Genomic DNA, 21,129 nt, shown 5'->3' with positions numbered 1-21,129 from the left:
AGAGCAGGAAGGACTTTTCCCTCAAATTGAGCTGGTGTGTTTACAGCAATTTTGAATTAAACTGTGGCCATCGGAGAGTCAATATGTTAATGGCTATCCTTTCTTTGGTCTTTACAGATTTAAGGATGCATGAAATATTAGACATTGAGGGGGAAAAACACAGACTTATGTAAAATATCTTCTCTTGGAATGAACACAGAAGGAACTCTTGGAAAGAAATACCTATAAGTATTAATACCATTCTACTTCATCTCTAATGAGTATTTCAAATGAATTCTTTATTTCATGATGTGCTTTATTAGACAATTACATTTTTATAGGTCTGACTTTCCCTTTTGTTTAAAAGGCAATGTTGATGCTTTCTATTTTGAACATTAGTATCTTCCCCTCCCCCAGATGGAGAATTTTTACCTTCCAGTTTTTATAATAGAAAATACTGTTAAATTATACATGGTCCATTTTTAGGTAAAGTTCAATTGTGAAAGCAGATTTCATTTTTTAAAGTATCTTTCCCTCTAAAATGTCATGCTTTCAGAATGTCTCTAGACTAATTATTAGTCCTCATTCTTGGTCTCTAGTTCCTTGTCTAACTTACCATTTCCCTTGTGCAGTTGAGCTCATGATAAAAGCAGAGAAATAAGAGTAGAGTGTATTATTTAAACAGCCGGAGTCAGTCTGCTGCGTCCCCTGGTTTGTCACCGAAAGCAGGGCGCTGAGCGACACAGCCGGTGAAATCTGAACCGCAAGCAGTTGATGGCAAAACTTGCTTTAGTTTCGGTGGGCCAAAACTTCATTCTTGCTCATCTGCAAAAGCAGGAAGAGAACTTCCCTCAGCAGGACTGAGCTCAGTGTGTTCGTGGTCTTGAAGGACACGGAGATCTGTGTATCGATACCGCTTTAAAAAAACTGTGTTGAAATATCGTGGGTTTTCATTTGTGTTTTTGTTGAAGTGTAACACAGGTAAGAGACAAAAGAAGGGCTCGCAGGGGGAATGGGCTATACGTGCACGTAGACAAGTTCTTTTGAATGCTTTGGATTCCCTTGTAACGTTGAGAAATTTGCAGTAACTGTTTTCACAATGATCCCTCTGCGCGCAGAATTTGGTGTTAATGTAACTTGACCTTCTAGCCGACCTCCTGACTTTCATGCCCGTAGGGTACGAGAGCGCTGTCCTGTGCCACTGGGCCTCCAAGCCCCCAGTAAATGGCCTCGGGCCCAGTTTTAAGTCTGCCAACTCCTACAGCGGTCCTTTCGCTGACCTTGCTGGACCTTTCATTGGAGCCTAAAAACTGCTAAGCAGTTTCCTTCCCCCGGTGAGTAACTTCAAGCAAGTGGCATTTGCCCGGTCTGGTAAAACTCTTTGCAGTAAATGTGAAAACAAACTTCTGGGTTTGAGTTTATCAAAGCCTGTATCAAATTCATTCTAATCTAGACTTATTCCAATCATGTTTGGTTTTACTAATGATCCAAATGAGGTTGAGGCCATTCACATGGTTTTACATCAGTGATAACTCTCTTGATTTCAGTCCAGTGGTTTTTAGTCTGGGGAAACCAGAAACCTGCTTATACTGTAAACCTCGCACAGGGTGGCTCAGTCTGGAGAAAACCCGTAATCGTTTCTAGCATTCTTTAAAACCATGCTGCTAGCTGTTCAGTTGGGACTCCAGAAGAAACAAATTTTGAAAAAGCCACATTCATGGCCTAGCTCTTGTGATGAGGATCAGGAATTGTGGGACACCTAGATATATTGTAAACTGATTAACCAAATGACTGGAACAGATCACTTTTTTTTTTTCCCCCCAAATTTGAATTTGAGATTTGCATAAAACTACTGGTCAGAGTTAAACCACATTCTCACTGTTATTTCAGATACGTTAGCACAGTTCTGAATAGGAAGCCAACACATGTTCTTGTTTAATCTTTATTGATTTTTTTTTTTTTACAAGTATAGAATCTCATTTAAATCAGATAGCTATCTCAGCATCCAGCAATCTGTATTCCTCCTTCAGAGATGCAGCAAAGGACAGAAATGTCTCATCAGGGAACTTAACTTGCTTCATCCTCCTGGTGGTCCAGTTACATGCTTTAACGAAGCCAGTATCCTCCCATCTGCAAGGGAGGGAAGGACACTCAGGATCCAGCTGCTATGCCATTGAAAGCTTTCTCCCACTGCTCAAGCTGGAATCCTTCTCATCATAAACACAACAAGGCAAAGCCTTCTCCGTAAAGCCATCTTTGTCCTGGAGGCTTAATAGATTGCCATTTTGCGTAGAATAATTCTAGAATGCAACATAACCTTGAGGACATAATGAAGTGATTTAGAAATGGGCTAAGGCAGATCACGACCATACTTAGAGCTAAGTAATCAAGCAGATTTACCTACTTCCAATTTACTGGTTGATTTGAATATTAGAAAACACAGCTCGGCCCCTTTGGAAGGTGGCCCTACACACACAGTTTCCTAAACATTTCTTTGGCTGGCCAGTGCGGGAAAGGCTAACCATTCGCTTCTGTCTTGACCCACGCTTGGACAAGATCTCTGTTTACTCTCCACCCACAGAAAACACTAGTATTTTTCAGAAGTGTAAATGTATTCCAGGACTGTTGCCCTGGCATGGAATGAGTGAAAAAGGACCTTGCATTTATTTGGTTTGAACCATTTAAATTTTATTTTACTTGTGGCCGACATGGACTGACTTCACTCTTTTTTGACTTTTAATACAGATTAAGAGCTGACTAAAGATCTCAAACACTATATACTGAGAGTTACTACAGATGTTAAAGAAAATGTCAGCACTAGCAACACAACTCTCCACTCCTCCTTTCCTGGCTCCTAGGAAAACCCACTGTGTTAAGAGTAGGACCTCATTCATTCTGTGCTAGTGCCGCTCCCTAGCCACTACAGGATTTTGCAAGGAAGCAAACAAGCTATTAAAGAAATATCCAGGCTACCGCGTTACAAAGCGTCACTTTGTTCATTAACTCTGCCAAATGCCTTTTAGGCCTTTCCTTGTAGGATACTAATAAACTGACTAAAAAAGGGAGAGAGGCTTTATGAAAGGAATAAACTTATAAGGAGGCCTTATTCTGCTAAATCAGAGAAATATGGATTGGGGAATCCCTGTAGAGAGAAATGCTTTGAAGGGAATTGTTGGCCTTGCAGGTTAGTGAGGTGAGAATTAGTTGAGGTTCTGCTGTATGGTAAAGAACCAAAGTTGGCTGTAGAAAGAGAAGGGAATGTCTCCAGTCTGGTAGACTCAGAACAGCGAGTCCCTTCTGTTGTGCTTCCTGTCTGCAGTCACATTAAATTCCCCAGTAAGGCATCAGGGGTCTCCTCTCTCTCTCATAAACGTCTGGGATGATGCCATATGGTGTCTGTACCATTTTAACCGTTGTCTTCCCAAAGAGCTTCCTCTCGTAGTCTATCAGTTGCCTCCAGAAGCCCACGTTGGGGCGTATAACGGGACGTCTTGATTTGACCCAGTTGTAAGCCTCAAACAGGGACACCTTGTGGTACTTCATCAGATAGGCAATGCACAGGGTGGCCGACCTGCTTACGCCAGCCGCACAATGGACTAAGGTGGCCCCATGCTTCCGTGCCACGCTGTTTATCTTGTCAGCAACACTGTCGAAGTACAGGGAGATGGGGGCGTTGGGCATATCAGCCAAAGGCACTTTCACGTATTCAAACTGGGGCCAGTTAAAGTTGGGAATCTCAATGGTAGCATTGATTATGCAGGTGATTCCCCGGGACAGGAGCAGGTGCCGGTTGGAGGCGACGCTGCCCCTGCTCAGGTACAGTGAGGGGGTGATTTGGGCAATGCCCCCAAGGGCACCTTCGGAAAGCATTCGTGGAGCCATCAGAGTTCTCGGTAAGGAGTTGTGGCTTCTGGAGGTCATGGAGGATCTTGGCACTCACGCTTCCATTATGGGAAGAGATCCAACGTGATCTTCAGCCAAGGGAAGGATTGTCTGGCCTGGTGGTGCTAGAACAGCAAGAGCTTCCTCCGTTTAGGCACTGCAAAAGACAAGCAACACCACATGAGCAGGGCAGCTGTCCCATGAGACCCTGTCTACGTAAGAGGAAAGGAAAACCCAACTCTCCCTGCTGTGGCCTGGACAGCCTCCTGCTGGCAAACCTCTGTAGGGTAAGGTCATTCTGGTTTGTGCAGTGCTTATTACCACGGGGCCCCCAGGCGTTGCCTGGACAGATATTAACAAAAATCTCCCAGTGTTATTAGCTCCAATTACTTGTCAAGGGCTTAGGCAGCCTATCTGTAGGCCTGGACAGCATGTCTCTTGGGTGAGCACGTGGAAGATTAGTTTGTTTTCTTTGTTTTCAAAAGCGGCAACTTCACAACTGACTGGAGTCCAAGAGGATGGTGAGAACCATCTCAGGTTGGATACAGATACCAGCAATTTAGATTCCCCTGCCCTCTCCCCAGTGCTATCCCCCTCCTTTATTAGATACACAAAAGTCCCCGCCAAAGCACATAAACATAGGAAAGTTGTTCATTAGAAAAGGCAGTGCGTCATGTCCATCTAGATCAGTAATCAGCCCTCGTCTAGGCTGGGAAACTGTGGAAAGAGTGACCTGGTTATGTCAGAAGCTAAGAGGAAAACCAAAGCAGAGGCAGGGTCAAAGGAAGCTCTTTTCCTGATGCTTTACTGACTAATGTTCTGGAGGAAGGAAGACTCTGTAAAGGCTTGGGTTCTCCTGTTTGAGCCACCCATTCCTGGCTACCTCTACCATGGATCCCAGGAAGGACAAGATCTGGGCACTCCTGCTATTTCAATAGCTAGAGTTTAAAAAAGAAGGCAAAAGAAGTTAAACACCTGCTTTTATTTCCCCCATTCCTTTAGGTCTTCTCCAAAGCCAGTGGAGAAGCCACAAGCAAGGGCACAAACCCAGGAGTGTTAGTAGTTTGCATGTCATCTTTACCTAAGCCTTCTCCAGCTGGAGACTGGCCCTGGGAGAGGCTCTTGTCTGCATGAGGTGGGGAGTTACTGCTCCATCTCCCAGGTATGTCTGAGCCCACCAGAGGTGTTATTGGGCCCCATGCGGAAGGGATCTGGGTGATGCTTAGTGGCTTGCTACCTATGCAGCTGCTTGGGCGAGAGGGTGTCCTGTCCCTCCAGCCGTTAACTCTGCCTTGGAGACAACCCTCAGTCCTCAGTGTTTGCCGTTACCCAGGGGGTGATGCTGGTCATGGAAGTGTGGGTTATACCCAACATACTACCCATCCCATGTTTCCTAAGGAAGACTTCTTTGGGGGCAGGGCAACCCGGACCCTCTGAAAGGGCTGAAATACTCTGACTACGGCTTCCCACAATCCTGACACAACTGCCCAGCAGTCCGTCTGCACTGAGTGCTCTGGGAAGGGCTGGTAGGTCTCAGCAGCAGCTGGTAATGCTGCCAGCAGGTTTTTGGCATGTTTTTGCAGCATGGGAACTTAATGAGCATAACATGGTATCCTCTGTGGCTTGTTCCCTACTGGCAGCCACCTGAGCTGCTCCTGAAACCATGGGCCCAAGGTGCCAGCACTGCAAGAGTTTGCAGCCTGCCATGAAGACGTTTGTGTAGCTGTGAGTGCTGAGTGCCTCCTCTGGATTCCTCCGCTGCAGACACCCAGCTGGAGCAGCAATGGAAGTAATGTTTTTTCAAAGGAATAAAATCCTTTGATTGAGCAGGGGAAATCCCTGCTCAAATATCTATTACTGACAATGCAAAGAACTTGGACACTCACGCTCAGTAACAAACTGTGCTGCTCCCAATCACCTGACGAGCACACGGACACTGCGTACTGCTGAAGCTGGGATGTCTCATACAGCCTGTCCAACACTGACCTGGAAAGAGAAAAAAGCATTGGTTTTATTAGGCTCTGTCCTGAACCCAAATGGGACAGGCAGTCCTGCCTCCGAGGTACGTTTATGGCATGCTCTGTGGCCAGCGGGACAGTGGTTGCAGAAGGGTGGCGAGCAGGGGAGGGTTGGGGAAAGGACTTGGAGTTCCCCTGTGCAAGGTCTTTTAACAATGAAGAAAACTGCAGGCTGAGCTCCGGAGAGGGAGCGCTCAGGCAAACCAGATCCAAGCAATGCCAGGTGCTGATGCTGCCTTTTAATTTTGGGATAAGACTGAGCAAAGAGCTGCGAATCGCTGCCTGGGCCTGGGCCAAGGGCTGTGTTTCATGTGCTCTCTGCTGCCGTGGGAGAGCGGCTGAAATGAGCAGGTCCCGCTGTTTCGGGCAGGCGATGTGGCAGAGGGTCCCGGGAGGCTGGGCTGCGACGGCTCGGCAGGGCAGGCTGTGCACAGCGCAGCGAGCAAAGCCGGGCGCGGGACTGCTCGCAGGCAGGGTGGGCCGAGGAGGCAGCAGTGCAGCTGAGACAAGCCAGCCGGAGGCAAAATGACAAACCCAGACAGGATTTTTAACTCCGCGCCTCCCTTAAGGAGGGCCAGGAAACATCAGCACAGAGGGCGACCTGCAAACGTGCCGCTGGGCTGCGAGAGGGCAGCAGGCAGCTGCTGGGGCACGTTGCCCCGGCCGCTGGCCAAGAGCCCGCCGTGCCGGATGGCACTCGCGCGGATGCTCACCGCCCACCCAACGCCAGCAAGGGCAGGGCCGCTGCCGGCTCTGCCGACGCCGGCTGCGTACAGGGACGACCCTGCCTGTCAGCCTAAGTGGTTCTTTTAAAAAGTGCTGAACCCGAGGCCTTTGTTTGCTCAGTTATTTAGTCTTAGCTCAGCTTTCATTATGGGAAATTAGCCAGCAAATTACCTCCCTGCTTCCTTGATGTCATCTGCCTTTTGATGACTCTCTCTTTAGCAGATCTGCTGTTGCCTGGGATGAAGTCCATGAGCTCGATGCTCGGACTGGGATATTTTCGAGAGACTCAAGCGTGAGTGAGAATTTGCCCTTTACTAGAAATCAGTGGAGACCAGGCAACAAGTTCCTTCTCTGTCGTCACAGCTTTAGAGAGACCACAGGTAACTGCCCGAACTGAAATGCCCCCCGAGTCCTGGCAGTGGCACGGACAGCGCAGCCTAGCCCCAGCAGGATGATCTGGGTAACCTTCCCTGGGGATTCGGCCTGGGCAAACAGGAGGGCAGTCTTCACAGGTCGCCTGCAAAAGCCCCCGAGCCTCTCCGCAGGACTCACCCCCGCTCCTGCAAGCTCCAGAACGGAGGCCTGTCGCGCTCGGTCTAACCGAACGGCAAGGCGGAGGAAGTAAGCCTTGCCCAGCCTGGCAGCTCCGGAGGGAGGGTGGGAACTGGCAGGAGAGCGCTCAGCCGCTCGAGCACCTTAGTCAGCCTCCTTCAGTACCCGATGCCAGCTCCTACTCGACCCGCAGGTAATAACCAGCGTGGAGAAGGGAGGCTTTCCCTACACGCGCAGTCCTCTTGCCCCATGGCCCAGAGAGCAGCTCCTTCCGGGAGCTCTGCTGCAGGACTGAGAGCAGCGCTGCCCGCTCCGGTGCTTCCGCAGCGGAAACGTCCCTGCCTTCCCCGCGTCCTTGCCACCGCTTAGGATGGACAGTTTAAACAAAAATTCCTTTGCATCTCTCAGGCTGCGGCCGGCTGCCCTGGGCTTTGTGCTGGCGACGATGTTGGCCTCTCCTCCTCCCCGCCCCGAGGGGATGCAGCTCGCGGTCTGAGGTGTCCCTGGCAGATGAGGGTCCCGAAGTCCCAGAATAACCTTCCCCTCCAGTATAATGCTGAATATGCCGCATGGCTTTGACGTAATCCTGCCCTCCTCTGCCCTGTGCCAGGATATTTCATTTTCTCCAGTACTGCGCCTTGTTCCTCCTGAGCCCAAGAGTTAATATTTTGACTAAAGATCAGATCTTATGTGCCAAAAGCCAGTGAAGAGGAAATGGGAAACTTTCAGTCTTAAATGTTAAGATGGAAGAGCTGGATCTCTTCAGAGGTGAGTGCACACATTTGCATTTCAGAAGGGAGGCTGTGACAGCTCGCGGCCGTGCTCTAACCCTCGCTAGTGCACTCACCTCTGCAGGTCAGGGCCACCGCCTTGGTGCCGCCGGGAGCAGGCGGAGCAGTGGCCCTGCCGCCCGCCCGTGGACAGACGGCTTTGCTAATGGAGCCGGTCTCCTAAGCAAGGCTGCCGCAACGGCAAGCAGCCCAGGGAACAGCCCTGCCGCTGCCGGCCTGCGCTGGACGCCAAGCCACAGCCCCGAGAAACCTGTGCCTGCCCGGGAGAGGTACAGCTAGCAGCCCGCGCCGTCCGCGCAGCTCGGGCTCTTAGCTCCGACGGCAGAGACCAGCGCAGTCAAATCCCTGCCCGCCGCCCCGGGGGGCTGGTCGCAGCCGAGCACCATCTGCCCCGTGCAGCTCTCAGCGCAGCGCTGGGTCAGCTGCGCACCCAGCCCCACGCACCCAGCGCTACGCCTCGCCTCAGGCTGCTCCCCACGGGGGATTCAGAGCATTCCTGCTCCGTGGCAGTTTGGGAAGGGCTCTGCTGCTTTTCATAAAGTGGTTCCTGTTTGCAGGTAGCAACTTATTCTGACATTTGCATGTGACAGGCTGGGCTCGCTCTGCAGACTCTGCAACAGCCGGGCTTGCAGGAAGCTGCCTGCACGCAGCGTGCAGCCCCGCTCCCGAGCGGCCCCGGCCGCTCACCCGAGGTGGCATCTCACAGGCAGCCTAAACGGACGGTCAGTTGGACGAGCGGCTTCCTATTACTGGTGACGCGGCTCACACGGTGCCTGCAGGTGCGCGCGGGAGGAGAGGAGCAGCACAAAGTATGGGCGCATCCGTCCCAATTCGGTTCGCTGCTGGCTGCAGCGGCAGGAAGGGGCAGATGTTGGGTCTAGCTGGGAACACAGCCTCCAAATGAGAGTCCCCCCCACGTCCCCATTACATGCCGCTTGTCCGGAGCGTGTTGGAGCGGCTCCAAATCGCTGACACCGGGCAGCACTGCCTCTCTTGGAACTAGAACAGCTCTCGTCCAGGAAGAGTTAATGTTTTGGAGAGGGTATCGTTATGTAAGCGGCGGAGACGGCTGCTGCGTGCAGTCAGACCAAACGCCTGCCTAGCCGAGGATGCTGCCTGGCAGCAGCAGGAGCAGATGCCGAGGGAAGGCAGCTAAGGAGCAGGGGATGCTGAGCGTGGCCTTTCCCCTGTTTCGTAGCTCTCGCGCAGTAGGAACTGGCGGGGATGCCACTGCCTGTAACATACTGTCTCGGGCATGTGACGAGCCACGCTCCTCCTGCCTACACAAACCAAGCTGAACAGCTGCTGTCTTGCAGGGAGCCTGAAAATGAAAGGGGCCTCGTCTGGCTCAGGTGGCAGAGGCCGTGTGCGGTGCAGCAGCTTCAGCCGATGATTAGAAGCTACCACCACGCGCGCAGGTGTGCGTCTTTACCCGTCCTGACAGCTGGACCTTTGTGCAGCGCTTGTGCCGGGCCCCGGCCCCCTTCAGAACAAAGCCCTTCCCACCAGGCTGCTTTGCAGGCTCACAAAACTCTATTTGCTCTTCTTAACAAACCCAATTTATTCTGCCATCTCTCCTCTGTAATCTAACACTGCTGCTCTTAATGCAGGAGTTCCCATTATTGTGCTGGAATAGAGAGAGAGAAAAAAGAGTGAAAAGACCTCTTTCCAACCACTGCTACAGGCAAAAAAAAGAGAAAAATAGCTGAAGATCAAATGAGCCATGTACACAGGCCAGCCTTTGACCGTGCCACCTGTGGTACCTATGAAGAACAGCGGCAAAACAGACCAGCACAGCGGCAAACACACTCTTAGCATTGGCACCAGGAGAGGTCTTGGCGGCAGGTTCAGCTGTGCATTGGCCTGTGCCGTGCAAAGCACGGGAACAGAAAGCAGCATGGATAGAGTCAGTTTGCCCTGCCTCATGTGAAACAAGCACCTCCTTCCATTTCTTCTTGGGTTGAGCTTCTGCACGGTTGCATAGGTTGGGGTTATCACATGAGCTTAAAGTCAGCGTCCAAGTACTGGCTGTGTGCAAGCGGTCAGACCAAAAAATCAAGACTTCAAGCCACAGGCACCGTGAAAATCACCTAACTGATACTTCCCACTGCCTCTCCTGCTGCTGGTGGCCTTTCCTGAGCAAGCGCCACGCTGACACAGCTCCCGGCCACCAGAAGAGCCAAGCTGGACGGGGTCCCCAGCAAACGAAGCCGTGCACGCCTCCTTGCTAGGGTCTGTTCCCCAAGTCGCCCACGCCAGCTCCGCTCCCTGCGAGTCAGCCACCCTCTGCGCCCGTGGGCGCGCTGGAGGCACGCTCACGCTCTCGCTGTGCTCACCGGAGCGCTCTGACTTTTTGCGCCCACCCAGCGAGACAGCGTTAACAGAGGCGCGCTGGCTGTGCCGCTGACTGGCCAGAACTGGGGGGGTTGTTTCTAACTAAGCAGCCAAAAATCTGCTTCTAAAGGAGATGGGATTTTGTTCTTGTTCCCTGCAAATGGAAGAACAACCTCAGGGTGCGTTTGGTCCTTGGGGCTGACCGGCTGGTGATCTGGTAGTGTCCAGGTGTCTCTGCCATCACATCCTCGTTTGCTGATCTGATTCCAATTAATAGATTAATTAATCTTGCAACAGCCCTGACCCACAGCCAGCCCCTTTCTAGACTCTGCCTTGGTCTTCCCCATCCACGGAGACCAGCTGCTGCATGCTCATCCCACTGGGCTACCACCTTCCCCGACTGCTGCTGGTGATGCTGGGGAGGGCTGGGGGCTCCCTTGGGTGGCAAGGGGTCCCTGGGCTCCCCAGCCCTGGCGGCACGGGGTCCCTGGCCACAGTGGCACAGAGGCGGGGACTGGTGCAGCCTCCTCCCTCCCATGGAGATTGGTGGGTTCTGCCATTTCCCTCATCTGCATAATTAGGGGTGGGGGGAGTGAGCAACTAATTACAGCCTGGAGATGACTCTGGTCTTCAAAGCCTCCAGGTTCTTTCCATATAGCTCCCAGTTTATGATGAAGGAGTGGTACTTCTCCAGCACCTACCATGGCAGAGACCTTGCTTCTGCATTACTGCTGTCGTGGGGCCAGAGCTCATCACCCAAAGAGCAACTCTGCCGCAGACCCACAGCTCCAAGCTGTTTTGCTCCGGTAAGTCCTGGCGGCTTGCATCGGGTACTGTGAATGTTTTTGCCATATCCAGAAGCAAAGCTGTAGAGTTTCCCTTGCAGTTGGGTCCGCTAAGAGAAGAACTAATATGCTAGCGGAGATGCCTATAGTAGTTGTTCCTTGTAAGGCTGAGCTTGGTGTGCGTCTTTGCAGGGCTGGTTAGCCAGCGCAGTTTGCTGCTGTGTTGTATCTGAGCTATGCTGGGTTTCCTGACATCAGAGTGGCCCGTCTCCAAACAAGGGGATTTCCAAAAGCAAAAAACAATATTTATACAGTGGTTTGTGTATTGGGTGTTCCAGTCTCTCAGAAAGGTTGCTGCTGGCAATGCTGATGACTCTTCTGTTTCACATCTTGCAATGGCTGGTTTTTGTTCCTCTAGCTTTGGTTCCCAGAAATAGTTATGTTAATAAAGGCTGAAATTCCCAAAGGAAAGCACTCCTGGCTCTTGGATCTCCCTAGAAAGGCCTGAAAACACCTCTAAAAAGCTCCAAAAACCTAGGCAAACAGGCAGATGTTATTGCTAAATATGCTGTGCTCTCTAGGACAGAAGGAGAGGGCCTTGCTCGTCAGTCTTTGAACTATGAGTTGGCAAGCCTGCACTACTCTCTTATTCTGATACTGCTGTTTTGGGGGCTTGGGGTTTTTTAAGGCTCCTCTGGCTTGAGAGTAGAGGTGCTGACTTGCTCCTAAGGGACTTGAGCAAGACTTGCAGTTGGAGTTGGGATGTTGGATTGTACAGTAACATGATCAGCACCTGGCAGAGGTGAGAGCATCTCCCAGGCTTCTCTCTCCCTGGACTGTAGGAGACTCTGCAGGGATGTGACTCGGTAGCCAAATCACCTGACTAGTGCCCATGGCTGAGCAGTGCTAGGGGAGAACTGGGAATCTGCAGAGCAGCTGCGGACTGCAGGGCCTGAGAGGTACCCTAAAAGTGCATGGGGAGGAACAAGCAAAGCTAGAGCACTGCTCTCCAGAAAAAGCAAAGAAGCTGAAGCCCCTGGTTTCTTTCCCAGAGCATCATCTGGGATTCGAAGCAGGTTTGTGGGCTGGGTGTAGGAAATGTCAGTACTGAAGCAAACCTTCTCCTTCCCAGGAGAGGTGAAGTTATTCATTTTAGAGATGACAAATGTTCTCTAATGCTGCAGTAAAGAGAAGAGTCAATATTGCAGGCACTGAATGAACGAGCCTGCTCAGGGCTCTTCGTAGCCAGGCTGAGCAGCAAATTGCTACAGAAATGGTCTTGCAGAATGGCATTTAAAACATATTTCAGCAGAGAGCATAAACTGCAGCCATTCCCAGGGTCAGGTCTCACTTGTACTGAGTCCAAGGGAGTTTAGATTGGGCTTGAGGCCTTCAGCCAGGCCTGCCTTTCCTGGGTGTTACAGCAGTGACTGCTGCTCACCCTGTAGAACTGAGAGGGGATGTGTCGAAACCACCAGCTTCTTGCTCCTTTTCCAGTCTCACACCAGTGGTTTGCTCTGCTGGAGCTCTCTGCTTCACTGTCTTTGGATATACGTAGATGTGTTACACACAGATTCCTTTCAGGAGGGTGGTTTGGAGCCACTGGCACACAATATAGGAGAAAAAGCAGTTTGGCTTTGAAATGGAGAAGAGGAATGGGAAACGGGAGCAGGCAATGGAGTGACTGGGGGTGTGATGCCTGATGCCTCGGCTCTACGTTATGCCTTTGACTAAACCCTGTTCTGATTCCTACATTCAGCCTGTGCTACCCTCTTAAGCAAGTAGAGGAGGGTGGTTATCAGATGTTAAACCAAGATGATAATCTGTCTCCCCGAAGCTTTGAGCAGGCTTGGCTGCTCGTACAGCACCGAGCACAACCGGGTCCCCAGTGCTTGCAAGAACACGGCAGTATTTTCCCAGGGGGGCAGTGTGCTAGTTTCAAGGTTAGGGTTAGTTTCAAGCCTGACTATCCCTTAGGTGAGGAACTCGAAAGCAGGCTGCAGAAGGTCCCAGGCTTATCATTGCTCAGTGACCCCCGATCAAACATGTTTCGTCTACAAGCATGAAGCTTCATTTCCCTCGGTGCAGCGTTACCCCCTCCACACACCTGAAACTCGGGTTGCTCCCTTGACCTGAGCCAGCTCTCCCTAGGCTACAGGGCTGAAGAACCCTACCCAGCCCATGCCAGACTGCTGTGACGCTGCCTTTGGAAGGGTGGCAGCAGACACCTGTGTCGCAGCTCGTCTCCCCTCCCCGGGCACTGACTGCAGCCGGGCTGCGATGGCTGAGAGCGACCCGGGGCTCTGGGCAGACTGGCTCAGGCTGTGCTGGCTTGGATAAGGACGGGAGCATGGTGCACCCAAGCTACCTTACAGACCATCGGGGGCATGTCTCAACAGCTGGCTGTAAGCAACTTCTCAATCAGTCTAATGAGCCCAGCTGATGAGCTCTTAAATGTCTAGCAGTGCTTCATCAGCCTGTTAAAACTTAGCCACCTTCCTGCACTCTGAGCCAAAGCCACCGGTGAGCAAACCCAGCAGGTATGTCCGGTGGCCCGTGGGCTCCTGCTTGCTGACAGCCAGGACACCGCACGCTCCTCCCCAGTTGTGGAGTGCCCGACAGGAGAGGGGAGGAAGGATTTACCATCAGCAGTTAGATGTGAGGACAACAGATGAGCTGAAAGTGGGGCGGGAGGCAAGGCAGGGCAGTGGTTAGCTAAAGCTCCTGTGCTTATCCAGCCAGGCACCTTTGCGCAGCCCGACTCCTTCATCTGCTCTTCTCTCAGCACTGAAGGAGCAGAAAAGGTGGGTGGCTGAGGTTTTTGGAAGGATCTAAGCGAAGGGTTGCTACGCAGACCATCGGTCAGGGTCCTGGCTGACAGCTTTCCCTCTGCCTGCGTGGCTCTCGCAGGCACGGAGAGGCAGCTCCGCAGCAGCTTTATTCGTGCTACTATTTCCTCCGCGAGCCCAGCCGAGCCTGCCCACGGGCATGCTACGCGCTCCCTGCCATGCAGCCGCCCCCTCCTCGCCTTTGCGGAGCGGGAACAGTCAAGGCTGCCTCCTTTCCGCTTGACAGCTGGATCCTGCCAGCTGCTAACAAAACCCCTCGCCACGGGGGCACCTCGCAGCCATCGCGCGGTGGCAGGGAGGGGACTGAGATGGGGAGCAGCAGCGGGCACAGCCTAGAGCACGCTGATATTTATAAACTCCTGAATGAGACAGCCACTCTGCTCTGGGGACAAGCTTCCCTCGGCAAACAGCACACTGGTTTTTTTTTTGTTGTTGTTTTTTTCCTTGCATAAAATCCTTCTTTTTAAAGCAAAATCTGTTATTTTGGAGCTGCTGGCTCCTGGCCTGCTCTCCTGCACTAACACGCTGCGCTCTGCATGTCAGTAGCTCGAGAGAGCAGCGGGGTGGCACAGGGCTAGCCTGCAGGGCCAGACGCAAGCCAGCAGTGTGGCCAGCTGCATCTCACTTGCACTCGGGTTAGGTGCATCAAATGCTCTTAAAAACCAGCATTAAGCCTCAGGGAGGCATGAGCTGATCCTATAGCTATGTGCAGTGTCAGTCCCACAGTCAGTTGAACACCAGGGACTGTTTCTGAACTTGCTGCTCTCAAAGCAAGTGGAGACTGAGTCTGTTCTGAAGCGCTAAAGTTTATTTTAGCGTTGGCTAATGGCATCTGGATTGCAAGTGGAGCATGGGAAAGCTCTGCTGCTCTATCCCTTGCTCCCCGCAGTCTGCACCCTGTTTTCCAGTCTGTGTGTGACCCCATTAACCTGCGGGACCTGCAGGGAGAAGGGCCTGGACTCGCAACATGTTCTGTTTTCTGGGGTGCTGCAAGATGGAGCCTTTTTTTTCCCAGGGACATGCCCTGTGCCATCAGAGCTGATAAAAGGGGCACGTTTCTTCCCTATTAGTTGAGCAAAGCACGGAGAACTAGCCTGTTAGTGTCTGCTGGGGACCAGAGCCACTCGGCTTGTGCCACAGGGCTGGCATGGGTTGAGGCTGCGGGTGGTTTTGTCCCGTGTTTACACGGCAGAGCGGTGCTCTGGGGCAGCCACTTGGCCCGGGCCCCGCAGCCTGCATCAGTAACCATAAAATCAAAGGCAGCTGCGAATTCCCTGGAGATTGTCTGGTAGTTCCTTCTCGCCCAGACGTTTCCAGGGGCTCTGCCAACTGGTGTGCGCTCTAAATACGGCCTTGCTTACCCGGGGGATCTCAAAGCCCTGCAGCCCCCGGTTAACGGGATTCCCCTTCGGGTGGGCAGTGGGGCTGCGATCCCTTACCAAGGCCACGCAGCGCTTCAGGACAGGGCAACAAAAGCAGAAAGCAAGAACTGAAGCGAAAGCGGAAAGAAGCTGCGATGGAAATAGGCTGGTTCACAGCACCCGGCCGCCCGCCCACAGCAGCTGTAAGGAATGAGGTCACTTTCTGAGCACATCGATGGGGTTGCTTAGGGTAACAGGAAGGGAGGCCAATTTTAATCAATTAGTTGGAAATTAAGTTTACATGCAGCAGCAAATGCTTCCCCTGTAAGCAGCCCAGGGCCAGCGCCCCTCTCGTCTCCTGGTGCATTGCTCTCCGTGTGCTTGAGGCATCCTACACCCATATTTGTATGGGGAGCTGCTCAGCAGAAGGGACAGCGAGCGAATTCCAATTTCCTTCATGAATAGGGACTCCCGGCCCTGCGAATTGCTGCTCAAAGCTCCCTCCCCTAATGGGAAGGGACACGCCGCTGCTCTCTGCCCTCGGAGACAGACTATTTGCAAAGGGGAAAATAAAGTCCCATTAGTGCCTGGGCCTCCTCCACAATGCGCCGTTTGAGAAGCGCCAGGTAACCCAACTCCCTCCCTCCGCGCGGCACTTGTTGAGCCACCTTGCCAGGAGGCCGGAACCTGCCGGACGATTATTTTTTGAAGGGGGAGAGCAGCTGGGAGAGAGCAGCCCATGAGCTGTAGTGCTAGAAATTAAAGTGCTGCGCATGCCCCCAGCGGCATTTTCAGGCCTGTGGTGCCTGCGTGTCCAAGGAAGGGTGGGCAGGGAATTCAGCTTCCTGTTTTAGGCTTTATTTCCAAGCAGCAGGGGACCTGGGGCTGCAATTCAGAGATTTCTCTGCGCTTTCCAAATGCCAGAACCCTATCTGCTAGACGCTCGTGTTTCTGTTCGCCTTGCAGTCGCTCAGCGTGTCTTTTTTTGAAGTGATAAATCGGTGTGCATACAGCGAGGGTTGTGTATTTGGAGATGAAAGGCGCTGGGAGAAACCTGCCATATACGATTTGAGGCACAAACCCCACCTTTTGGGAAAACCAACCTGGCGCAAGGCCCTGGAAGGAAGGAAGGAAGGGGCGGCTGTTTCTGCTCCTTGGGCCCAAAACGGTGGTGGGAAGCCCAGAAGGCTTCCACCACGCTAGCGACAGCCTCATCCAGAGCACTGTTCGGGCGCGTTTCTTTCCCTCCTCATCCTGACTCCTACCTGTATCCCCAAGTATGTGACGTGGCTGGTTTCCTGGTGCAACACTGCCATTGTTCCTCAAACCAGAAGGCTTAGTCTGAGGCTCTTTCACTCTCATATTCACTTCCTTTTTTTTTTCCCCCTTTCCCAAAACTGATTTAGCCAGAAGATTTTTTTCCCCCCACCCTGTGCGTTTCTGAGCACTAAAATGGTACAAACTCTCCTGCCTTTCCAATTCTGAGGTTTCAGTTGGAAACAGTTATTGAATTCAAGCGAGTGACTTTCAATATTGCTCTGATCAATGAGAAAGTGGTGCTAGAGGCAGGAGCAGATCCCTCAGAGTTGAGACAGTTCGGATGAAATCCCTGGGATTTCTCCTCCGTCTCTGCAGGGAGTGGATGGGACGAGCGTGCCCTTGCACGAGACCCTTGTAATCCCTCAGCGGCAGGAAGGATGCACAAAGCTACACTTTCACTGTTTCTAGGCATAAATCGGTTAAAAGCCACTGCTGCTATTGCCACCCCCCTGATGCTCACCAGGGTCACTTAGCTAAGCCGTGGCAGCAGGTTTCTGCTGGTGGGAACTGGTGCCAGCTCTCCAGATCGGGGAGTCAGGCCTGCGTCGCTTGGGAATTGGCCCCATGGAGCCGGAGCGCTGCGAAGCGAGTGGCGAGCTTGCCCCTGGCAACGTCGGCATGCCCGCAGGTGGAGGGATAGGCCCTGGGGGCAGGAACGCGTCCCCTGCTAGCGGAGGGACACCTGAGCTAGCGCACCATAAGAGAAAACAATGTTTAGTCAGTGCTAATCCCTCCACCGTTCCTGTGGTGGCAGCATCAGGGATAAACTGAACTTGCAACACGATATTAGGACATCTGTCAATATTCAGAGCTTCAGCATAAAAGACTCATTTGCTGTCCAGTCAAACAGGTTATAATCCTTCCCGGTCTCCCTCCAGTCAAATGCCGCTCATTGATTACTAGTGTTGCTCAAAGCAGCCATTCCAGGGCTGAGTCAAGGACCTCGCACGCAACCGGTTTGGTTTCGAGGCCGGCCAGCCGCGAGCGCGCTTCCGCGTCGGGGTGTGCAGGCGCCGAGGGGCCCCGCTGGCCGCGTGGCGGAGAGGGAGGCAGGAGGCCCCGGCGCGAGGGCCGTGCCGCCTCTGGGGTCACCTCCAGCGGGTGGGAGAGCCGCCGAAAGGGAGCGTTCCTTTCCGCTGCCGGGAGGGACCCGCCTGGCCTCTGAGCTTGGCTATCCCGGGGCAAACGCGGAGCGCCTCCCTCCCTGCGGCGAGGCTCGCTCCGGGTTCAGCCAGGCGAGCGGACCTCCTCGGCCTCGTCCCGTTCTTCGGGGCGCCCTCGTCCCGCTCGCGCGCGACGGCCGCGCTTCGACCTCGCTAAGGGCTGGAGCTGCCGAGTGGCGCAGAGCGAGGCCGCAGCGGCCCAGGCCGGTCCGTGCCACGGGGCCGTGACGGTCCCGCGGGGTGGGGTGGCACCGGGGGAGGGGGGGGCTCGGCCTCCCCCTCGGCGCCGGGCCAGCGGCCCCAACGGAGGAGGCTTCGAGGCTCATTTGACAGCGCGAGTTGTAAGTACCGCGGCGGCGGCGGCGCATCGGTCGCCACGGCGAAGCCCCGGCGGGCGCGGCGCCCCCCGGCAGCGGGGCTCAGCCGCTACCTGCGCCGCCGCCCACGCGCCTCAGGCTCCCTCCCTGCCTGCCTGCCGCCTCGCCGCGGCGTCGGCTGGCGCTGCCGCCCCGGCCGGCACCTCCCTCGCCCCGCCGCCGAGGCAGGCCGAGGGCCCCGGCCGCGCTCGCTGCCGCCCGCCGTCCTCCGCCCCCTTCCCCGGGGCGGCGATGGCGACGCGGGGCAGCGCCCCCCCCCTCCCCTTCCCCTCCCTTCCCTTCCCGGGAGCGGCGCCGCTCCCGCTCTTACCATGGCTCCGCGGCGGCTCCGCGCTCCTTCCCCGGCGTCCCAGGGCGGGCGGCGGCGGCGGCGGGACTTTTATCCCCCGGCGAGCCGGGCACCGTCTCCGCGCGCCGCGGCCACCTGATCGCGGCGCTGCCGGGGCCGCCCCTCCCCTCCCCGCCCCGCCCCGCCGCTGCCGCCCTCCCGCCGTGTGGCAGTTACCAGGCTACGGCTCTGCGGGCTGCGCCCGCCCGGCTCTGCCCCCGGGCGGAGGGAGCTGGCGCCCGGCCCGCCGTTAAAGGCGCCGCGCCGCCTCGCCTCGCCTCGCCTCGCCTCGCAGGCCGTGGCGCCCTTCGGCAGCCCGTGCCCGCCCGCCTGCGCCCTCGGCGCGGCCCCTTCTGCGCCCGGTGTCCCCGCGGGGAAGTGGCGGTGCCCCGTGGGGAGGGAGACGTGGTGGGGTCCGTGTGGGGACCAGGCAGGTGCCCCATAGGGAGGGGATGTGGCAGGATACCTGTGGGGTCAAGGTGGGTGCCCCATGGGGAGGGAGATGTGGTGGGGTCCCTGTGGGGACGAGGTGGGTGCCCCATGGAGAGGGCGTGGTGGGGTCCCTGTGGGGATGAGGTGGGTGCCCCATGGAGAGGGCGTGGTGGGGTCCCTGTGGGCACAAGGTGGGTGCCCTGTGGAGAGAACGTGGTGGGGTCCCTGTGGGGATGAGGTGGGCGCCCCATGGAGAGGACGTGGTGGGGTCCCTGTGGGGATGAGGCGGGCGCCCCATGGAGAGGACGTGGTGGGGTCCCTGTGGGCACAAGGTGGGTGCCCTGTGGAGAGGACGTGGTGGGGTCCCTGTGGGGATGAGGTGGGTGCCCCATGGAGAGGGAGGCAGCCCTAAAAGAGGGAGCTGCACCTAGGTTTTCTCCATGAGCTGATGGGAGTTTGGACTCAGAGCCGTGGGCCTGCCCAGGCCGTGAGACCGAGGCGCTGGAAATAAACCTCTGGGGCAGAGGAGCGGCGGCAGCTCCACGTCCCGCTGAGGGCAGTGGCGGCTCCTGCCCCGCCAGCCCCGAGCCTGGCCAGGGAAACTCGTCCCGCTCCTGGTGCCGCGGCCGCGCAAGGGCTGCTCCGCTGCCCACCCCATGTCCGCCTCCATCGTGCGCCCGCCTCAGCGATGGGGACAGGCCCGGCCGTCCCCACGCCGTGGTCTCCTTCCCCGCAGAGCCGCCCGCGCGCGGGGAGCGAAGCGCGCTGCTAAAATTAACCCCGTGCAGGGGGAGAGTTGGGCTGTGGCTGGAAACTCGCGGGCTGGTATAGGTGGTGCGTTCCCGTCGGTGGTGGCCACCATGTCAGCGCGGGCTCTCGTGACATCAGCCAGCCTGCGTCTCCCTGCCGCGCACGGAGCCGAGCGGGGAAGCAGGCAGCAGCGTGCCTCCGCTTTTAACCCCCTGCCTGCTGGCGCCTTGCCGGCAGCCTCCGGAGCGTCGCCGGCCCGGCCTGCTTTTGTTCGGCTTCTGGGTTTTTTTGTTGTCACACATTTGGACCAAAATAGCAAAATCTCTAATGGGAAGCTTCCCTTGCCTCCGAGCCCTCTGGCTTCTCTCTCACTTGGGTAGGTTTCATGACTCAGCAGCCCAGATGGAGCCGTCCCTCACAGCCTTCAGCACCAAGGCTGTTTATTGCTCCAGAGGCTGTTTTTCCAAGAGCCGATCTGCTTTATAACAGCCACCGCTCTTCCTTAAAACCCTGCCTCTACAGCGAAGCAGCTCGGCACATTCAGCGCAGAGGTGGGCGAGGAACAAAAATAGACAAATTGAAACCTCAAAAGGCCAAAAAATGAAAATGTAAGGATTTTAGTTCTGTAAGCTCCCGGTCTGCTCTGCCTCTGTGTTGTATCAGATGTGTGCTGCTGCCTTTCCCAGGCTGGCACCACCTCATGGAAAAGGAAACGTGCTGGTGTGATGGGCAGTTTTGGCCCCCTTCACCAGTACTCGCGGAGCTGATCGTGCTGCTCCTGGCCTCGTGCTCGGACAGCACACGCATTCCCACGGTTGAGTTTTGTTCCCTTGCCCAGGAACGTCAAAAGAGGAGGGCATAGCTTGTCTACAGGAACAGTCCAGGCTGCCCACGACTCACCTGGAGGTTGAGGTGTTTTCCCCTAGGGATGTCCCCAAGATGAGAAGGTCTCGCATCTATGGAGAAGCTGAGGGACCAGCTCTACCTCTAGGGGTGTCGTTGCAGGACATGAGTGATGGGTCCGTGCCCATGGCTGGAGGCTCTTGGAGCCATCCCGGGGCAAATTTGGAGTAATATTGGCAACAGGCAGGAGGGAGTGAGAATGGCCTCAGGGGTACCTCCACGGCTCAGCGGGGTGGTCAGCCCTAACAAGCATCCAAGTCCCTCATCTCTCCCCTCATCATTCATGGTTAAAAGAGGGAGAAAGATGTTCTTGGTTAGACCTAGCTGCTTGCGAGGGGTGGTCCTTAAATAATCACACAGCTGCGCGCAGATGTATTTAGCATTGGTATAACTCGGGCTTTTAACCCTTCTCCTTGTGGGGAGCTTTGTGTGTTTTCACTGTGGTTTAGAGGAGGTGAAGAGGGAAACTTTGGAGCCCTTTGGCCAACGGACACAGCACATGAAGTGGGTGCTGGAGTCGAAAGGGAATGTCGGCTTCTCCCCATGCCCTGCCCTTCCGAAGGATGCTCGCTCCCAGCT

The 21,129-nt window shown here is 54.9% G+C and overlaps 1 protein-coding gene across 1 annotated transcript; it reads right to left on the bottom strand.

Moving 5' to 3' along the window:
* Window positions 1–1,907: 1,907 nt before the first annotated feature.
* On the bottom strand, window positions 1,908–18,574 carry DUSP14 (dual specificity phosphatase 14). The gene is made up of 3 exons (XM_067309541.1): window positions 18,448–18,574; window positions 5,748–5,847; window positions 1,908–4,018 (listed from the first exon to the last, which is right to left on the bottom strand). Exon 3 carries the CDS (start codon window positions 3,898–3,900, stop codon window positions 3,304–3,306), a length of 597 nt encoding a protein of 198 aa, XP_067165642.1. The 5' UTR covers window positions 3,901–4,018; window positions 5,748–5,847; window positions 18,448–18,574; the 3' UTR covers window positions 1,908–3,303.
* Between the last annotated feature and the right edge of the window lie 2,555 nt (window positions 18,575–21,129).

The sequence above is a fragment of the Apteryx mantelli genome, chromosome 22 (genome assembly GCF_036417845.1).
Source record: "Apteryx mantelli isolate bAptMan1 chromosome 22, bAptMan1.hap1, whole genome shotgun sequence".
NCBI lineage: Eukaryota > Metazoa > Chordata > Aves > Apterygiformes > Apterygidae > Apteryx > Apteryx mantelli.
The sequence above is the reverse complement of the archived record's forward strand: the minus strand, read 5'-3'. Positions and strand labels throughout refer to the sequence as shown.